This window comes from Rhinopithecus roxellana, chromosome 12 (assembly GCF_007565055.1).
Source record: "Rhinopithecus roxellana isolate Shanxi Qingling chromosome 12, ASM756505v1, whole genome shotgun sequence".
NCBI lineage: Eukaryota > Metazoa > Chordata > Mammalia > Primates > Cercopithecidae > Rhinopithecus > Rhinopithecus roxellana.
Genome location: NC_044560.1, coordinates 131519758 through 131539803, shown reverse-complemented (window position 1 = coordinate 131539803; position 20046 = coordinate 131519758). Strand labels below are relative to the sequence as shown.

At 51.7% G+C, this 20046-nt stretch overlaps 1 protein-coding gene and 1 non-coding gene across 7 annotated transcripts in view; both read right to left on the bottom strand.

The window, feature by feature from the left end:
- COQ8B (coenzyme Q8B) overlaps positions 1-20012 on the bottom strand; it is a 28184-nt gene extending 8172 nt beyond the window's left edge. The window contains exons 1-12 of one of the 6 annotated variants that reach the window (XM_030941921.1): positions 19964-20012; positions 17623-17727; positions 17370-17489; positions 17159-17225; positions 12175-12252; positions 6362-6484; positions 6132-6217; positions 4750-4890; positions 4576-4657; positions 3626-3719; positions 1360-1501; positions 1117-1224 (exon numbers count right to left, since the gene is read on the bottom strand). In XM_030941921.1, the coding sequence (XP_030797781.1) occupies positions 1117-1224; positions 1360-1501; positions 3626-3719; positions 4576-4657; positions 4750-4890; positions 6132-6217; positions 6362-6484; positions 12175-12252; positions 17159-17225; positions 17370-17489; positions 17623-17724 (1143 nt within the window). In that variant the 5' untranslated portion in view covers positions 17725-17727; positions 19964-20012. Of the gene's footprint in view, positions 1-1116; positions 1225-1359; positions 1502-3625; positions 3720-4575; positions 4658-4749; positions 4891-6131; positions 6218-6361; positions 6485-12174; positions 12253-17158; positions 17226-17369; positions 17490-17622; positions 17728-17986; positions 18093-18144; positions 18197-19023; positions 19045-19963 lie in introns of those variants that run through there. The other 5 variants (XM_010380833.2, XM_030941922.1, XM_030941923.1 and 2 more) reach the window with 5 other exon arrangements.
- Positions 9373-9481, bottom strand: LOC115892501. The gene has a single exon (XR_004052379.1). It is a non-coding gene; the product is annotated as a U6 spliceosomal RNA (small nuclear RNA).
- Positions 20013-20046: the final 34 nt, after the last annotated feature.

The following is a 20046-nucleotide window of genomic DNA, read 5'->3' as shown; positions in this document are numbered from 1 at the left end:
AACTTTTTTTTTTTTTTTTAAATAGAGTTGGGGGTCTCCCTTTGTTGCCCAAGCTGGTTTTAAATTCCTGGCCTCAAGGGATCCTCCTGCCTCAGCCTCCCAAAGTGCTGGAATTACAGGCATGAGCCACCATGCTCAGCTCTGGTCTCAGCATTTTTTTTTTTTTTTTTTTTTTTTCTGTGAGACAGTCTCGCTCTGTCACCCAGGTTGGAGTGCAGTGGCACGATCTTGGCTCACTGCAGCCTTGGCCTCCTGGGCGCAAGCATTCCTCCCACCTCAGCCTCCCAGTGGTCCCAGCTTTCATGGCACTTGCTTTAAGAAGCCTCCCTTAATCCCTGCTCACCCCACAGTGAGTCAGGCACGTTCCCTGGGATCCTATACCTTGCTGTGCCTCCCCCAACTCCAGCCCCCACCCCTCTGCCTGTGCCTCCCCCATCCAGGTCCTGACCCATCTGGCCTGTGCTCCTCATTGTGGTTTGTACGAACCACTCTAGGTCATCACTGTGTGGTGCCAGCCCCCCCCCCCGCCCCCCGCACTGGACTGGGCACTCTGAGAAGGCAAGGGTCAGGGATGTCTTTTTATTGCTATCAAGAGGCAGGGGCAGGTGATGGTGTGTTCTGTATGGATGACGAGTGTGGTAGTGATGGCTGACTGCCTTCCAAAAGCTGTACTTCCCCTCTGTGCTGTCACATTGCCACCAGGAACCACTGCGTAGCCAGGGACTCCCATTTTCTAGCATGCCTTGCACCTAGGCAGGCCATGTGACTAGCTCTCACTGATGGAATGGCAACGGAAGTGGTATGTCCATTGCCCTAGGATGAGCTTAGTGTATTCAGCCTGGGCATTACTTTTTCCACTTCTGGCCAAAGCAGTAAGGCAGGGGGCTACCCTCTGAATCTCTCTTACCCTTTCCTTGGGAAGCAGAGCATTGGGAGGCTCCAGGGATGGCAAAACCACAAAAGGGAAGGAGCCGGGTCCCTGAATCGCCACTTGGAAAAGGGCCACCCCTGCCTCTTGTGGGGGTAATCAACTGCTATTGTGTTGAGCTACCGAAATATCAAGGAATATTCGTTACAACAGCAAATGCACCCTGACACACATCACTAGGAACCAACCTGGTGGCTGGAGGCGTCATACAGGAAGTTGGCCCAGTTGGGGTCTGTCTGCATGAATCGGAACTCAAACAGCTCCCGCAGACACAGCGTCAGGAGCTGGAAGCAAATCTGGGGTGGGGAGGAGTAGCAGGCATCTTAGTGTGATCTCCCCTGTGGCACCCTCGCTGGCCTGGAGAGGGACCATGAGACTGGCTCACCCGCCGTAGGGCCATGCCCTTCCCACTGTGCTAGCAGATGGCATACCTGGTTCCGCAGGTCCTGGCTCAGGCCCTGGCACTGGTCCAGGGGGACTCCTCCGGCCAGCTCCATGCCCAGCACCCGTGTCGTGCACAGCTCCTTAACCACAGCTGGCACCCGGAAGAAGGGGTCATTTGCCAGCAGCTGCCTGGGGCAGGAGGGAAGGGAGGAAGGGAACTTCGTGCTTCAGGCTTGTGACCCAGCTCGAGGCCTCCTCCTTGTGCTCTCAGAAGTCCTCCATGAACAGTAGGTGCCATGCCCTCCCTCCTGCCCATCTCTTGCTGCTGTCTGCCCTGGGTGATGACCAACACCTGGCTGGACTGAGATTTAACAAGTATCTCCAAGGTGCCTAGTCTGCACCTGTCCCTAAACTGGGTGCTGTTGGAAACTCAGTTACCACTTCCCTACCCGAAACCCTTCTATGACTTCTGGTTGCCCCAGAAGGATGAGTTCAGGTGTATTTCAGCCTTTGCATTACTTTTTTTCATTAATTTATTAATTCATTCATCCCAAAAGTAGCCACTGGTATCAAAATCTCTGGAGTCTATAGTGATACCCAGGGGTCACTCCTTGCAATCACTACTCTGAACACATGTAAATAACAGGAAAGCATCCTCTGTGTCCGTCCCTGTGCTAAATGATGCTGGGGACAGAGCAGTGAATGAACCAGTCCCTGGACCTGGCCCCCAACCCCGAGACTCTCACAAACAGACGGATTATAGATTGAGGTAAGTGTGTTAGCCGGGTGCGGTGGCTTACACCTGTAATCCCAGCAGTTTCAGACACCTAGGTGGGAAAATCGCTTGAGCCCAGGATTCAAGATCAGCCTGGGCAACATGGTGAAACCACGTCTTTACGAAAAACTACAAAAATCAGCTGGGCACGGTGACTTGCACTTGTGGTCCCAGCTATTCAGGAGGCTGAGGCAGGAGAATCACTTGAGCCTGGAAGGTCGAGGCTGGAGTGAGCTGTGATCTCACTGGAAAACAGAGCGAGACTCTGTCTCAAAAGAAATAAAAGAAGTATGTCCATGTAAGATTTGGGAGGCAGAGAATATGAGAGAGGCCTCTGGTTGACAACCCATGGGATGGCTGGAGGAAAGTGAGGGGGAACAGGAGGGTGGTGTGGGGTTTTACCCTAAGGGCACCGGGGAATCCTGTGGGGACAGGGGGTCTCTGGCCCATCACCCCACTTCACACTCTTCTCCTCAAGCTCCTCCTTTAGGGTTTGTATTTTTGTCCTTGTTGATGAAAATTTCTGAACTGCTCCTCATGAGCCAGAGCCGTGCTGGGCATTTAATCGGCACACTCCCCTTTCATCCTCACTCCACAGTGAGTGGATGCTCTCTGGAGACTACTGTACAGATTGTATGGATGCAGGCCATGCAACCCAGTAAGAGCTGACCCAGGATTTCATTCCACATCTGAGTCTAGAGTATGTGCTTCTAACCACTGCCTTCTACTGATCTTTCACTCTCTGTCTACGGAGCTTGGCATGTTTTAGGCTGTCAATAAATGTGTGAGCCACACTGTGGAGGATCCCACTGAGGTGCCATTAATTGCTACACATCAGGATGTCGCCCAGATATAACCACATTATTCCACATAGCCATGGTTCATGCATTTTCACTGCTATGAAATATTCCACAGATGAATATAGCATTGCTTCTTTGTCCACCCTGCTGGATAAACTTGATGGATATGGGTTGTTTCCAGTTTGGGGCTGTTGCAGACAGAGCTGCTGTGAGCATTCTAGAATAGTCTGATGGTGTATACTGGCATAAGGGTCCCTAGAGTGTTCAGCAGGGAGGGCAATCGTTGGCTTGCAGAGTTCGTGAATATAAGGGCTTATGTGATGATGCCAACCTATTTTCAAAATGCTTCTACCACCTTCTCCCCCAACCCGCGGTGCAGAAGGGATGCTGTGGAACCCACTCTCTCCACCTCCCAGTGCTATGGGCTCCTTGGTCTCTGTCAGTCCAGTGGAGGTAAGAGTGTGTCATTGCGTAATTAAGTGCCTGTGTCGGACCACAGGGGATATGTGGTCCATCTCACAGAGAAGAAGACTGCCGCTTGGGAAGTGACCTGCCCAAGCTCACAGAGGACAAAGGGAGTAAGTGAAGTGATGGATGAGTGGACGGATGGATGAACAATGATTGAAAGAGAGAGTCTGCCCCACCCCACAGCTCCAGCTGCCAGAAGCTGAGGAGGCAGCTACTTCCCAACCAGCCTGGGAGGGAAGGAAGGAGGGAAGCCCAGGGGACTCAGCTCACCTGAAATTCTGGGCACAAGCTGCCTCACGACGGTAGTCACACTCCCAAGCCAGCTCCTGCTGCAAGGCCTGCAGGCTCTGCTCGGCAAATAGGCCTGCGGGGGAGGTGTGTCAGCCAGGGAAGGGCCTGGAGTGCACCCACTGGTGGATGCCTTCTCCTGCCAACCCTCCCTCTCCTGCCTCCCGCACCGTCCCTCGCAGCTCCTGCTCCAGACCTGTAACCCACATCTGTCCCTCTCCTGTCTCCTGCACAGCTCCTGCTCCAGGCCTCTGACCTGCATCTGTCCCTCTCCTGTCTCCCCCGCTGTCCCCTGCAGCTCCTGCTCCAGACCTCTGACCTGCATCGTATCATCTGTCTACACATTTCCCTCGTCCTTCACAGCACCGCGGGGTTCCCGGGGTCTTCCGAAGCCTTTCCTGGGCTCTGTCTCTTGCGTGTGCCTGCACCCCAGTCCCTGGCAGCTCTTTCAGAGTCACGCTCACTCCTATTCTGTCTCCTTTTCATACTCACCCTCACATTGCTCACTGCCTTCGAATCTCACTTCTGGGCCTGGCTTTCCCTGTCCCTCTCCGTCTCTTACACAAACACAACCCGCCCTCCTTTCTTCAGGCGCCTCCTCACGTGCCATCCCCAGGACTGTCCTTTTCTGCTCTGCCGCACCTACAATCCCGCTCGCTGCATGCACACCCTCTGCGAGTCTGCTGCTGGATCTTGGCCCTGGGCTCCCGTCTGTGAGGGGAGGGTTTTCTCCCCTCACATCCGTGAGGCTTTTCTCACACCTGCTCATGTTCCCTGGGCTCTCCCCGCCTGGTGTCCTTTCTGTCTCTCACACCCCCGCTCACGACGCCAGCACACCCTGCCCATGCTCTCCTCCGGGCTCCCCCTCCTGCTTGCTCTCTGTGGGCATAGCCCCTTCGGGAGGTCAGCAGAGGAGTGGGTGGGCGCCTCACCCGCGGGCAGGACTGTGCTCATCTTGAGTACCGCCAGAAGGTTCTGGACATCACTGTGAATGCTCTGGGCTACGCCGGGGTACTGTAAAGGGAGAGGGGAGGGAAGGAAGGTGGAAGTCACTCCTCTGGGCTAGCAGGGTGCCTGCCGCGACCCTGCCCGGCCTCCCCTCTCACCTGGATCTTCACGGCCACCTCCGTCCCATCCTTCAGCAGGCCCTGGTGCACCTGCCCAATTGAGGCAGCAGCAAAGGGCACCTCCTCCAAGAAGGCCACCTTGGCCTGCCAGTCCCTGCCAAGCTCCTCTTCAAGAACTCTCTGCGGGGAGTGGTCACAGCCGTCATCATCGCGGCAGAGTTCATTCCCCAGGCTGAGTGCTTTACATGTTGATAACCCCAGCACTCACCACATGCAGGGCCCTGGGCTAAGCTCTTAGCTGCCACCCCCTTTACAGATGAGGAAACTGAGGCTCAGAGAGAATTCCCTTGTGCAAGTGACTAGGCCCGCACTGGCAGACTGTGAGGCTCAGCCCAGCCTGTGTCCCCTGAACCTGGACTCCCTGGGCTGTTGTGGGGATTGCTATTATTTATAGTTAAGACTCATAACAATCCTTTTTCCTTTTTTTTTTTTTTTGAGACAGGGTCTCGCTCTGTAGCCCAGGCTGGAGTGCAGTGGCACCCTCACGGCTCACTGCAGCATCAACCTCCCCAGCTCAAGTCATCTTCCTGCCTCCTGAGTAGCTGGGACTACAGATACATGCCACTGTGCCCAGTTAATTATTACTGTTATTATATTTAGTAGAGACAAGGTCTCACTGTGTTGCCCAGGGTGGTCTGGAAGTCCTGAGCTCAAGCGATCCTCCAACCTCAGCCTCCCAAAGTGCTGGGATTACAGGCATGAGCCATCACACGTGGTAAACCATCCTTTATTATGCTCTTATGTGGTATTATTAACTCACAGTTAATGTGATCAAGAAGAGCTAAAATTCACAGTGGGCTTCCTGTGGGCCAGATCCTATTCAAAGTGGCCCAGAGAGAGTCAGTACCTGCCTGGGGCCACATGGTGAGTAAGCAGAACAGGGATGAGAGGGCAGGTGGGTGGCAGAATCCTGGATTCCATGCCTTACTCAGTTATTAGAACAGCTCATGTCCTGGGCACTTACTTGGTGCCAGGCACCGTGCCAACCTATTTACAGACACAATCTCCTTTAATTAAAAAAACAGTAATAATCACAGCTAACACCTGCATGTCAGTCATGGGTGAATTGGGCCGTTCTCAGCGCTCTGTGTAAACTGATTTATGTGACCCTATGATGTGGGTGTGGTTGTCACTATCACCATTTCCCAGGGAAGGGAACTTATGCCGAGAGGTCAGGCTGCTGTTCTCTCCTTTAATCACCACAGCAATGCTAGGAGGTGTGTACTTTGGTTATCCCCATTTTACAGTTGGAGAAAGTGAGGCTCAGAGGAGGGGAGTGAGGCAGTGAAGCCAGGAGGGTCAGGCAGGTTGGAGGAGATGGAGCCTGCCTCCCTCACCGCCCTCCCCAACCAGGCACTCACCAGCATCTGCCAGCGGGGCATGAAGTCGGCGCTCTGGCGGACCCGCTCGAAGATGCGCTGCAGCTGAGGGCTGATGAAGCTGTTGTCTTGGGAGACAGTGGAACAAGGGGGGCAGTAAGCGAAGAGGTGAGGAGGGACCCCCATGTGAGTATCTGAAGTTGGGGCCTGTTGGTGGGTAGGGCTGGGGTGGAAGTGAGGTCAGGGGTCAGGGGTCGAGGATCATGCTGTACCCTGGATGCTGAGCATCTGGCCAACCTTGAGGGCAGCCCCTCGAACTGTACATAAGGTCTGCACAATCCGCTCGGCATTGGCCTCCGACAGGAAGGGGCTGGAGTCCGGCCCAGAACCACCCTCTGGGGAGAGAACAACCATTAGAATTACAACCACAAATATCATCACTGCGGCCCACGCCTGTAGTCCTAGCACATTGGGAGACCAAGGCAGGATGAATGCAGGAGTTTGACACCAGCCTGGGCAATAATGACATCCTTTTTCTATTAAAAAAAAATATATAAAAAAAATATATATCTTCTGCACACCAACAGGAATGGCTAAAATGAAATAGAGGCCAGGCTCGTTGGCTTACGCCTGTAATCCCAACACTTTGGAAGGCCAACGCAGGAGGATAGCTTGAGTCCAGGAGTTCCAGACCAGCCTGGACAACAAAGCAAGACCCTGTCTCTGGGTGTATGGTGGCATGTGCCTGTAGTCCCAGCTACTCAGGAGGCTGAGGCAGGAGGATTGCTTGAGCCCAGGAGGTTGAGGCTGCAGTGAGCTGTGATCCCACCACTGCACTTCAGCCTGAGCAACCAAGCAAGACCCTGTCTCGAAAAAATAAAAGAAAGAGAAATAAACATAAATCAAAACAAATTGCAGGAGAGTCAAAGAGTAACTACTACAGTATTGAATCGGTGAGCTACCACTACATGCAACAGCCCAGGCGGGTCTCAAAAATGTAATGCTGAGTGAAAGCAGCCGGGTGCGTGAAATCATCACCCAGTTAGGCTGATATAAAGAGCAAAACAAGGCCAAACAAATCCAGGGTCCAGGAGCCAAGACAGAGGTCACCCTTGGTGAGGGGAGTGACCAGGTAGGGACGTGAGAAGGGCAACGATTCTCAAAATGTGGGCCGGGGGGCTCTGAGGGTCCCTGAGACTGTTCAGAGGGGTCTGAGAGATCAAACTATTTTCATCATAACATTAAGATGTTATTTTCCCTTTTCTGCTCTCATGTCTCTAAGAAAATTCACTGGAGTTCTCCAGAGGCTCCAGGACATGTGAGGACATCATCAGGCTGACAGCTGATGGAATGTGTACGTGTGTACTCTTGTATTTTAAAAATATCTCTGTATTTTTTTGTGTTTTTGAGACAGTGTCTCATGCTATCACCCAGGCTGGAGTGCAGCGGTGCAATCATGGCTCATTGCAACCTCCTGGGCCCAAGTGATCCTCCTGCCTCAACCTCTTGGGTAGCTGGCTATAGGTGTGCACCACCATGCCTGGCTAATATTTTTACTTTCTGTAAAAATGGGGCCTCGCTATGTCACTCAGATTGGTCTCAAATTCCTGACCTCAAGAGATCCTCCTGCCCCAGCTTCCCAAAGTGTTGGGATTACAGGCGTAAGCCACCGCACTTGACCTAAAAATTTCTCAGTTTTAATCTCTAATATGGTAAACATCAATAACTATAACCCACATAAACAAGCTCTTTGGGGGCTCATTCTAATTTTAACAGTTTTATTGAGAAATAATTCACATACTGTATAATTTATCATTTAAATTATATAATTCAATGATCAGTAGTATATTCACAAAGTTGTGCAAGCATCACCAGAATCAATTTTAGGACAGTTACACCACCCAAAAAAGAAACCTGGCTGGGCGTGGTGGCTCATGCCTGTAATCCCAGCACTTTGGGATGTCGAAGCGGGAAGATCACTTGAGCTCATGAGTTTGAGACCAGCCTGGGCAAAGTGGTAAAACTCTTGTCTCTATAAAAAATACAAAAATTAGCCGGACATGGTAGTGCACGCCTATAGTCCCAGCTACTCAGGAGGCTGAGGCAGGAGGATCACTTGGACCCAGGAGGTAGAGGTTATAGTGAGCTGTGATCCCGCCACTGCACTCCAGCCTGGGTGATAGAGTGAGACCTTGTCTCAAAAAAAGAAAACAAGAAAAAAAAAAAAGGAAACCCTATACCCATTAGCAGTCACTCCTCATTTTCCCCAATCTCCCCAGGCCTTGACAACCACTAATCTACTTTATGTCCCTACAGATTTTCCTATTTTGTACATTTCATATTAATGGAATCATTCAATATATGGTTTTTCTGTGTGTGGCTGCTTTCACTTAGTGCTTTTTTTTCTTTTTTGAAACAGTGTCTCGCTGTGTCTCCAAGGCTGGAGTACAATGGCACGATCTCGGTTCACTGCGACCTCCGCCTCCCAGCCTCAGTCCCACAAGTAGCTGGGGTTACAGGCGCCCACCACCACACCCAGCTAAGTTTTTGTATTTTTAGTAGAGTCAGGATTTCGCCATATTGGCCAGGCTGGTCTTGAACTACTGACCTTAGGTGATCCACCCGCCTCGGCCTCCCAAAGTGCTGGGATTACAGGCATGAGCCACCGCGCCTGGCCTCACTTAGTGTTTTCAAGATTCATCTACACTGGAGCATGTGTCAGCCCTTCATTCCTTTTTATGGCTGGATAATATTCCATCGTATGCGTATCACATTTTATTCATCCATTCATCAGTTTTAAGGGTATGCAGGGATCCTGAGTCCAAGCAGTTTGCGAGCTGCTGTTCTAGGGTTTCTTGCTGTGGGTACGGACACATCTACTTGGTGAAAATGCACCAAGCCATACACTTACAGGTATGTGTACCTGGGTTTATATGCAAATTACATTTCAGCTTTGGCAAAGCAGTTTTTCTTTCTTTTTTTTTTTTGGAGGCGGAGTCTCGCTCTGTCGTCCAGGCTGGAGTGCAGTGGCCAGATCTCAGCTCACTGCAAGCTCCGCCTCCCGGGTTCCCGCCATTCTCCTGCCTCAGCCTCCCGAGTAGCTGGGACTACAGGCGTCCGCCACCTCGCCCGGCTAGTTTTTTGTGTTTTTTAGTAGAGACGGGGTTTCACCATGTTAGCCAGGATGGTCTCGATCTCCTGACCACGTGATCCGCCCGTCTCGGCCTCCCAAAGTGCTGGGATTACAGGCTTGAGCCACCACGCCCGGCCCAGTTTTTCTTTTTTTTAATATGAACACTTTATGAACTTGTGTGTCATCTTTGCACAGAGGCCATGCTAATCTTCTCTGTCTCACTTCAATTTTTATTTATATGTGATGCTGAAGCAAGCACAGCACCACAAAGCAATTCTTAGGCTTTTATTAATTTTGAAGGCCAGTTGTGGTGGCTCACAGCTGTAATCCCAGCACTTTAGGAGGCCAAGGTAAGAGGATCTCTTGAGCCCAGAAGTTCAAAGCTTCAGTGAGCCATGATTGCACCACTGCACTCCAGCCTGGGTGACAGCAAGACTCTATCTCTTAAAATTTGAAATAACATTTTATTGAGGTCATTATTGAGCTGTTCCAGGCAGAATCCTAAGTATCTTTGTGGATTCTCTGTCTGAATGCCCACAATCACACCAGAAAGTAAGAATTATCAATCCTTGGCCGGGCGCGGTGGCTCAAGCCTGTAATCCCAGCACTTTGGGAGGCCGAGGCGGGCGGATCACAAGGTCAGGAGGTCGAGACCATCCTGGCTAACACAGTGAAACCCCGTCTCCACTTAAAAAATACAAAAAATTAGCCGGGCGAGATGGCGGCGCCTGTAGTCCCAGCTACTCGGGAGGCTGAGGCAGGAGAATGGCGTGGACCCGGGAGGCGGAGCTTGCAGTGAGCTGAGATCCGGCCACTGCACTCCAGCCTGGGCGACAGAGCGAGACTCCGTCTCAAAAAAAAAAAAAAAAAAAAAAAAAAAAAAAAAAAAGAATTATCAATCCTTTAATTTTCTTTCTTTTTTTTTTTTTTTTGAGACGGAGTCTCCCTCTGTCGCCCAGGCTGGAGTGCAGTGGCCGGACCTCAGCTCACTGCAAGCTCCGCCTCCCGGGTTTGCGCCATTCTCCTGCCTCAGCCTCCCGAGTGGCTGGGACTACAGGCACCTGCCACCTCGCCCGGCTAGTTTTTTATATTGTTTTAGTAGAGACGGGGTTTCACCGTGTTAGCCAGGATGGTCTCGATCTCCTGACCTCGTGATCCGCCCGTCTCGGCCTCCCAAAGTGCTGGGATTACAGGCTTGAGCCATCGTGCCCGGCCCAATCCTTTAATTTTCAAGGTGAGAAAGCAAGAGACTCAGAGAGGTGCAGCATCTAGCCCTGCTCCAGGCAAAATCCTAAGTGTCTTTGTGGATTCTCTGGCTGAATGCCCACAATCACACCAGGAAGTAAGAACTATCAATCCTTTAATTTTCAAGGTGAGAAAGCAAGAGACTCAAAGAGGTGCAGCACCTAGCCCTGGGTCACACAGCATGGAAGTGGCAGAGTTGGGTGTAGACTCAGGCTGGTCCTACCCAAACCCTAATCCTCCACCTACCCTCAACTTTTTATTTTGAAAAAAATATCCAGTCTGGGTGTGGTGGCTCATGCCTGAAATCCCAGCACTTTGGGAGGCCGAGCAGGTAGGATCACTTGAGGCTAGGAGTTCCAGACCGGCCTGGGCAACACGGCAAAACCCTCTCTCTACAAAAAATATAAAAAATTAGCCAGGCGTGGTGGCACGTGTCTATAATCCCAGCTACTCAGGAGGCTGCAGTGGGAGGATCACCTGAGCCTGGGGAAGTCAAGGCTGCAGTGAGCCGTGATCGTACCACTGAATTCCAACCTGGGTGACACAGCAAGACCCTGCCTCAAAAAAAAAAAAAAAAAAAGAAAAAAATCCAAACAGAAAAGTCACATGTATGATATTGTGAAACCTGCACACCCGCACACCCTCCACCTCGATTCAACATGGTACCATTCTGCTTCGTCTGCTTTATCTGTGCATGTACCCACACACTTACTATTATTATTTTTTGCTGACCCACTTACATGTAGTTGCACTTAAGCTTTGCTAAGAATAAGGATACTCCCCTACACAATCACAGTACCATGATCACATGTAAGAAAATTAACACCAATTCCCTAAAATTTGCCATCCAGTCCATATTCAGATTTCCCATTTGTCCCCAAAAAGTCTTTCATGGCTGTATTTTCCAAAATGATATCCAATCATGGTTCAGACGCTCCATTTGTCAAATAATGTCTCCTTCGTCTCTTTTTAATCTAGAATATCCACCCCCACTTATTTCAAGACATTGACTTGTTGAGGGATCCTCCACCTACCCTCAGCTTTTTATTTTATTTTTTATAACCGCAAATGCTACACATCTAATTCCATCTCTGAAGTACACAGACCCTTGCTGACACTTCTATTTTCAGCTTTCCGCTCCTGCTCTGAGTTAGGAACTCCCAATGGCTTAAATTTTTTCTCAGATAATCTAATATATGGCCAGGCACAGTGGCTCATGCGATAATCCCAGCACTTTGGGAGGCTGAGGTGGGTGGATCACGAGGTCAGGAGTTTGAGACCAGCCTGGCCAACATGTCGAAACTGTCTCTACTAAAAATACAAAAAATTAACCAGGTGTGGTGGCATGGGCCTATAATCCCAGCTACTCAGGAGGCTGAGGCAGAAGAATCGCTCCACCTCCAGGAGGTGGAGGTAGCAGTGAACTAAGACTGTGCCATCACACTCCAGCCTGAGTGACAGAACGAGACTCCGTCTCAAAAAAAAAAAAAAAAAAAAAAAAAAGAAATCTAATATGCTTCTCTTATTCATGACCCTGATAGTGGTTTAGGGTTGTTCAAAGCACTTCACAGTGACTCTAAGAGGTGGGTAAATTATCATCACTTCCATCTTCCGGATGAGGAAACTGGAGCTCAGAGGGGTGAAGTCACTTGCCCCAGGTCACACAGCAAAGCCAGGATCTGAACCCAGGCAGTGTGGCTCACTCACCTGATTGCAGACGACCTCCTGGCAGGGACTTCTTAGCCATCTCGGCCAGCGCTCCCAGCCCCAAGCCCACAGCCAGTCCTGGAGGGAAAGAGAAAAACAAGAGAGACCGTTTGCCTGGGCTGCCCCCCAACCTAACCCACTCTCCTTTCCCAGTTTTTCTCCAAGAATGCTTGTCTCCCAACTCTTTTTTTTTTTTTTCTTTTATTTGAGATGGAGTCTTGCTCTGTCTCCCAGGCTGGAGTGCAGTGGCACAATCTTGGCTCACTGCAACCTCCACCTCCCAGGTTTAAGCGATTCTCCTGCCTCAGCCTCCCTACTAGCTGGGATTACAGGCATGCACCACCACACCTGGCTAAATTTTTTTTGTATTTTTAGTAGAGACGGGGTTTCACCATGTTGGCCAGGCTGGTCTCGAACTCCTGACCTCAGGTGATCCTGCCACCTCGGCCTCCCAAAGTGCTGGGATTACAGGCGTGAGCCACCTCACCCGGTCTTGTCTCCCAATTTTTTGTATCTCTGTCTCCAAATCAGTCTCTGACTCTTCTTCCTGTACGGGGCTCCCTTTAAGGCGCAGCTTCCTCTTTCTTTAACCCTTTCTCCATGTCTCTGTCTCCCTCCCAGCAGTTCTCAGGCCTGGCTGCACATTCCAGTTACCAGAGGAGCTCCAGTAAATATAATGCCCAGACTCCGCTCCCGAAATTCTGATTAAATTGGCCTGAGACATGGGAATTTGTGCTTTGTTAAAAAGCACCTCAGATAATTCTAACGTGCAGCCAAGGTTAAGAAGGCCCCTCGGAGGCCGGGCGTGGTGGCTCAAGCCTGTAATCCCAGCACTTTGGGAGGCCGAGACGGAGATGGGCGGATCACGTGGTCAGGAGATCGAGACCATCCTGGCTAACCCGGTGAAACCCCGTCTCTACTAAAAAATACAAAAAATTAGCCGGGCGAGGTGGCGGGCGCCTGTAGTCCCAGCTACTCAGGAGGCTGAGGCAGGAGAATGGCGTAAACCCGGGAGGTGGAGCTTGCAGTGAGCTGAGATCTGGCCACTGCACTCCAGCCTGGGCGACAGAGCGAGACTCCGTCTCAAAAAAAAAAAAAAAAAGAAGGCCCCTCGGCCAGGCACAGTGGCTCATGCCTGTAATCCCAGCACTTTGGGAGGCCAAGGCAGACAGGTTACCTGAGGTCGGGAGTTCGAGACCAGCCTGGCCAACATGGAGAAACCCTGTCTCTACCAAATATACAAAATCAGCCGGGCACGGTGGCGCATGCCCATAATTCCAGCTACTCAGGAGGCTGAGGCAGGAGAATCACTTGAACCTGGGAGGTGGAGGTTGCAGTGAGCCGAGATCACACCTTTGCACTCCAACCTGGGCAATAAGAGCGAAACTCCGTCTCAAAAAGAAGAAGGCCCCAAAACAACTGTCCCAGGTCACTTTGTCTTCTGGTGACTCTTCTTTCTCTGTCCACACCTCCTCTTCTTTATGCTTATCTCTCTTTTTCTTTTTAAAGACAGGGTCTCGGGCCGGGCACGGTGGCTCAAGCCTGTAATCCCAGCACTTTGGGAGGCCGAGACGGGTGGATCACGAGGTCAGGAGATCGAGACCATCCTGGCTAACACAGTGAAACCCCATCTCTACTAAAAAATACAAAAAACTAGCCGGGCGAGGTGGCGGGCGCCTGTAGTCCCAGCTACTTGGGAGGCTGAGGCAGGAGAATGGCTTAAACCCAGGAGGCGGAGCTTGCAGTGAGCTGAGATCCGGCCACTGCACTCCAGCCTGGGCGACAGAGCGAGACTCCGTCTCAAAAAAAAAAAAAAAAAAAAAGACAGGGTCTCACTCTGTCACCCAGGCTGGAGTGCGGGGCACCATCACAGCTCACTGCAGCCTCAAATTCCTGGGCTCAAGTGATCCTCTTGCTTCAGCCTCCCGAGTAGCTGTGACCCCGTGTGCATACCACCACGCTCACCCAATTTTATATTAAGACACGGTCTCACTATGTTGCCCAGGCTGGTCTGGAACTCCTGAACTCACGTGATCCTCCTGCCTTGGCCTCCCAAAGTGCTGCGATTACAGGTGTGGGCTGCCAGGCTTAGCCTCTCCTTTTCTAAGCCAGTTATTTCTGCATCTCTTCCCTTCTCCCCATTTGTCCTATCTAGGTCTCTTTTTCTCTTTTCCTCCCTTCGATGTTATCTGTCCATCTCTGATTTCCTCTGATACCTCTCCTCTTGCCCCTAAAGACATCTCAGGTCTCTCTCCTTTTGTTGTCACCATCTCTGTCAATTACCATACCTGGCATTTCCTGTGTCCTTTCTACAGGTCAGAGGCTGTTCCCAGTGCCTTCTGTGCACTTACTAATTTTTGTCCTTACATGAGGTCTCCACCTTCATAAAATATATTTTACAGAAAAACTTTCATTTTACAGAAAAGGAAATTGAGGTTCAGGTAAGTGAAGTAATTTGCCGAGGGTCGCGTCACAAAGCGAGGACATAGCAGAGTCATCCCTTGATCCCTGGGCAGCCTGGTGCCAAAGCGCTAACCAGTGCCTTCGACTACCTCTGCAGACTGTGAATCAATCTATCTATCTATCTATCTATCTATCTATGCATATATATATATATATATTTTTTTTTTTTTTGAGATGGAGTTTCACTCTTGTTGCCCAGGCTGGAGTGCAATGGCACGATCTCGACTCACCGCAATGTCTACCTCCTGGGTTCAAGTGAGTGAATCTATATTTTTAAAACCTGAACCAGGCCGGCCGCGGTAGCTCACACCTATACTCCCAGCACTTTGGGAGGCTTAGGCAGGTGGATCATGAGATCATGAGTTTGAGACCAGCCTGACCAACATGGTGAAACCCCGTCTCTACTAAAAATACAAAAATTAGGCCAGGCGCGGTGGCTCAAGCCTGTAATCCCAGCACTTTGGGAGGCCGAGACGGGCGGATCACGAGGTCAGGAGATCGAGACCATCCTGGCTAACCCGGTGAAAACCCGTCTCTACTAAAAATACAAAAAAAACTAGCCGGGCAAGGTGGCGGGCGCCTGTAGTCCCAGCTACTCGGGAGGCTGAGGCAGGAGAATGGCGGGAACCCAGGAGGCGGAGCTTGCAGTAAGCTGAGATCTGGCCACTGCACTCCAGCCTGGGCGACAGAGCGAGACTCCGTCTCAAAAAAAAAAAAAAAAAAAAATAGCAGCCAGGTGCAGTGGCTCATGTCTGTAATCCTGGCACTTTGGGAGGCCAAGGCGGGCAGATCACGAGGTCAGGAGATCGAGAACATCCTGGCCAACATGGTGAAACCCGGTCTCTACTAAATACAAAAAAAAAATACAAAAAAAAAAAAACAAGTTGGGAGTGGTGGCATGCACCTGTAACCCCCACTACTTGGGAGGCTGAGCCAGGAGAATTGCTTGAACCCAGGAGGTGGAGGTTGCAGTGAGCTGAGATCACACCACTGCACTCCAGCCTGGGTGACAGAGCAAGACTCTGTCTCAAAAAACAAAAACTTGAACCGTGATCAGCAGTAAAGAAGACATTTACATTATAACCAGTGCAGACCAAGGTATATGTTTCATGAAACAAGCCTTTCCCCTGCTGTACAGGTGCACACATATTTTCTGTCCTATTCTTCTTTTTAAATGCTGGTTGCAACCCACTAAATTATTTCATGTGACCTGCATGACATCCGGCTCTGTAACCCAAAGTCAAGTTACCTCCCCTCTGTTAGCCTCAATGTCCTCATCTACAGAATAGAAATAAACACTCATTGATTCAGTGCAGCATGTGTGTATATGGGGCACTGCACCTTACAGGTTCTCAGTAAATGTTATTATGGCCGGGAGCAGTGGTTCATGCATAGAACCCCAGCACTTGGGGAGGCCGAGGCAGGAGGATCGCTTGAGACCAGGAGTTTGAGACCAACTTGGGCAACATCGGGAGACCCAATCTCTACAAAAAAAAAATTATTTTTTAATTACCCGGGCCAGGCACAGTGGCTTACCGGGCAGGGTGGCTCATGCCTGTAATCCCAACACTTTGGAAGGCTGAGGTGGGTGGATCGCTTGAGGTCAGGAGTTCAAGACCAGCCTGGCCAACACGGTGAAACCCCATCTCTACTAAAAGTACAAAAATTAGTCAGGCGGCCGGGCGTGGTGGTTCACGCCTGTAATCCCAGCACCTGGGGAGGCCGAGGCAGGCAGATCACAAAGTGAGGACCTAGCAGAGTCATCCCTTGATCCCTGGGCAGCCTGGTGCCAAAGCTCTACCACTGCCTGACGAACATGGTGAAACCCCGTCTCTACTAAAAATACAAAAATTAGCGAGGCGTGGTGGACGTGTGCCTGTAATCCCAGCTATTCAGGAGGCTGAGGCAAGAGAATCGGCTTGAACCTGGGAGGTGGAGGTTGCAGTGAGCCGAGATGGTCCCACTGCACTCCAGCCTGGGTGACAGAGGGACTCCGTCTCAAAAAAAGAACAAAAAACAAAAAACAAATAACCAGGCATGGTGGCAGGCACCTGTAATTCCAGCTACTCAGGAGGCTGTGGCAGGAGAATTGCTTGAATGTGGGAGGCAGAGGTTGCAGTGAGCCAAGATGGTGCCACTGCACTCCAGCCTGGGCAACAGAGCGAGATTGTCTCAAGGAAAAAAAAAAAGTCCCCGGGCATGATGGTGCACAAGTGTGGTCCCAGCTACTCAGGAGGCTGAGGCGAGATGATTGCTTGAACCCAGGAGTTTGAGGCTGCAGTGATTGCGCCACTGCACTCCAGCTTGGGTGACAAAATGAGACTCTGTCTCAGAACAAAAAGGAAATCATCATTTACGTTCCTCTCAATTTCTCTTGGCTTTGCAGGCCCCTGCCTTTGTCTCTCTTTCTCTGTCTCTCTCTCTCTTTCCTGTCTCTGATTCATCCTCTCCCTTGCTTCAATCTGTAAATGTTGCCTCTTCTAATTGAGGTCACACAAAGATCCCCCAAAGTCACACCTACCCCCAAAGTTGGCCAAGCGGCTGATGCGGGAGGCAGGCACCTTGCGTTCTCGAGAGCGGTCACTCAGCTGGGAAATGGGGACAAGGTCTGAGTGTGGGAAAGTGGATATCCTCCCCAGAGAGTGCAGCCACCCTCCCACCACACCCTTCCCCAAGCTCACGGGGCCAGCAGTTTTCGTGGGGTGTTGCTGGGTGGGTGGGGGTAATGATACCTGGAGCCGGGGTGTCTTCCTGGGACGGGCCTCCCGTGCCCTGCGAATGTCCTCCTCACCCAGGCCTCTCCCAGGCCCACCCTGGTAAAACTTTTGGGCCCAAGAACCTCCACATGGCCCCTGCAAGAGACATACTTTGATTAGGAGGGGAGGACATGGGATCACCTGGCCCTTCTGGGCCCCTCCTGTCCTTTTACTCTACGAAGTCTCCCTCAGCCTCTTCCCCTTGAGGACATGCTCCCCAGCCTCTTACCCAGTGGTGGGGCCCAGGCCCCAGGGCCCCACAAGGCCGACCAACAGTCTGGCCCAGCTGTCCACCGGTCCCCCGAAGTAGGCCCCCCACCTTCAGCCACATTGCCTGGAGGAGAAGAGGAGGGATTATTCAGGTGGGAGTTGCCTGGCTTCTTGGCCAGGCCCCCATGTTCCTCTGTGTCCACCCTCTCTGATTTCCACCCACCAAATACTTCCTCCACTATTAATAGATTCCCACAGTTTCTCGTGGTTCTCCCCTGGTTGCTAAGAACCCTTAGCTCTTCCTGCGCGCCTCCCAAAACCCACTTTCCCCCTCTCCCAACCCTCGCCGTTGCTAGGGTCCTCCCCCGTTTCTAGACACCCACAGTTCCTCAGGGGCTACCTCTCCACTTCTCTGAAACCCCCTTCGTTGCTATGTACTGCCTTCCCCTCTGTTGGCCCTATAGGCACCCGCAATTCCTCTGGTGTCCCCCCCGCCCGATCCCCACCCCGTTACTGGGCACCTCCCCCCGTTGCTAAGCACCCACTGCTGTCAGCCTCGGATTCCGCAACTTGCTGGGGGCCTCCTGTGCTTCCGGGAGCCTCAGCATGCCCGCCCCCTTCCGCCAGCCAATCAACGGCGCGGCAGCAACTCGCTGACTGGCACGGAGTTTCCCCATCTGTGCGCAGGGGAACCGGCCAGGAGCGAGGCCAGAGCATTGGAGTTGGGAATTAGGGTGGGCGTCTGGGGGCCCACCTTTGGGGATTGCTGAGGCATCGCGGGAGCGCAAGAGTGCCCTGTCTGCCCTTCCACTCACTCCAAAGTGCCTTGTACGCGACAGACCGTTCCGTTCCCTACACTATCTTTCCTGCAAAGTCTCCCTTACAAACCTGACGCCTCTCTTCTGCACGAACATCTTGCCAACCCCCCTTCTTATTTTTACCCCTGGCAGGCTCAACACATCTCCTATGAATACACATTCTTCCCAGCAAACATTTCCCTTGCACATGGAGCCCCTCCACTTTGCACAAACACCCACATTCTGGCACCCAACCTCCTTCCTTGCGCATATAAACCCCTTGCCTTGCTTGCCAACTGTTTCCCGCTCACGCCTTCAACTCTTTCGTGTACATACCCCCCCTACACACTTGCACACTGAGTCTCTGTTCCCTCACACAGCCTGCTCGCTCTGCTCCCCGCCCACCTGCGGGATGGTGCGACTGGGAGCCCTCTGCTTCCTGTAGGCCTGACATTTCCCAGAACACACTCAGCCAAGATTCCCAGTGCTGAGTCAGGAACCTTGGCATCCCAGAAAACCAGCTCCCATCCTATCTCTGTGTGTGTGTGTGTGTGTGTGTGTGTGTGTGCGCGCGCGCGCGCGCGCCTTGGAAAGCCTGCTCTCCCCACAACAGGCTGACTCACCCACTTCTCACGGTCTGGAATAGAAGCAGCTGGTTGGGGCATCTTTCCCACCACTGGGAGAGGTAGGGATGCCGATCCTTCCCCCACAGAACCCAGCTGTCCCAACCCCTCTTGTCGGGAATCAGGCCTCTTTGTCTCTATTCCCGTACTGTGTAACCTCAGAAAAGCCCTTATCCCTCTCTGAACTTCTCCTTCCCAACCTGTATGATGTACTGGGTGGGCTCCTGCCTTTGACTTCTCATTGGTCCGTGAAGAGGTGACTCATTTTAGAGCCTTGGACCTGTACCCAGTGTCTCCCCCAGCTGATTCAATTTCAAGACAATCCACTTCCTGTCCCCCTTCAGACGTGAAGGGCTGACTCAGGAGCTGGGTGGCAGCTCAGCCTCAGGGGCAAAATATATCAAAATCACCTAGGACAATAAATAATCCCACTGGGCTACAACTGACAGTGCCAGGCCTGGGGCCACATGCTTCACATATATGAGATCATATAGCCCCGTAGCTGCAAACAAAGGGTAGAGGCCGGCGGATCTCTGAGCCTCCGTCCTCATGTGTAAAATGGAGCCGTGGCATCCCTATTGTTCAGTCTTGGAGAATGACCTGAAATCGTGTCAGGGTCTGATACAGAACAAGTGCTCTATACATGAGAGAGATTTCTCACGGAAAATTAAATGGAGCGTAAGTCATTTATTTGCTCAGGGTAGCGGAGCTGGGAACTGGCAGAGGAAGGTCTCGAACCCACACCCATGGGATCTCCAAGTCTTTGAAAGTTTGTCCCGCCCCTGCGTGAAGAATGGGCGCAGGGCTGAACTCGTCACCGGGGGTTTTAGGGAAGGTTGAACTTGTCATTCAACCGTGTAGGGAGGGTGGATTAGTCACAGGGGTGGAGGGAAGGAGCCCACTGGCGCGCCACCAGGACCCCAGTGCCGTAGATGCATACCTGGTCGCGCTTCGGAAGCTCAGAGGCAAACCCCCTCCCCTTGGGAGGCGGAGTCAGACGAGGCTCCGTCTCGTTCCGTTGCG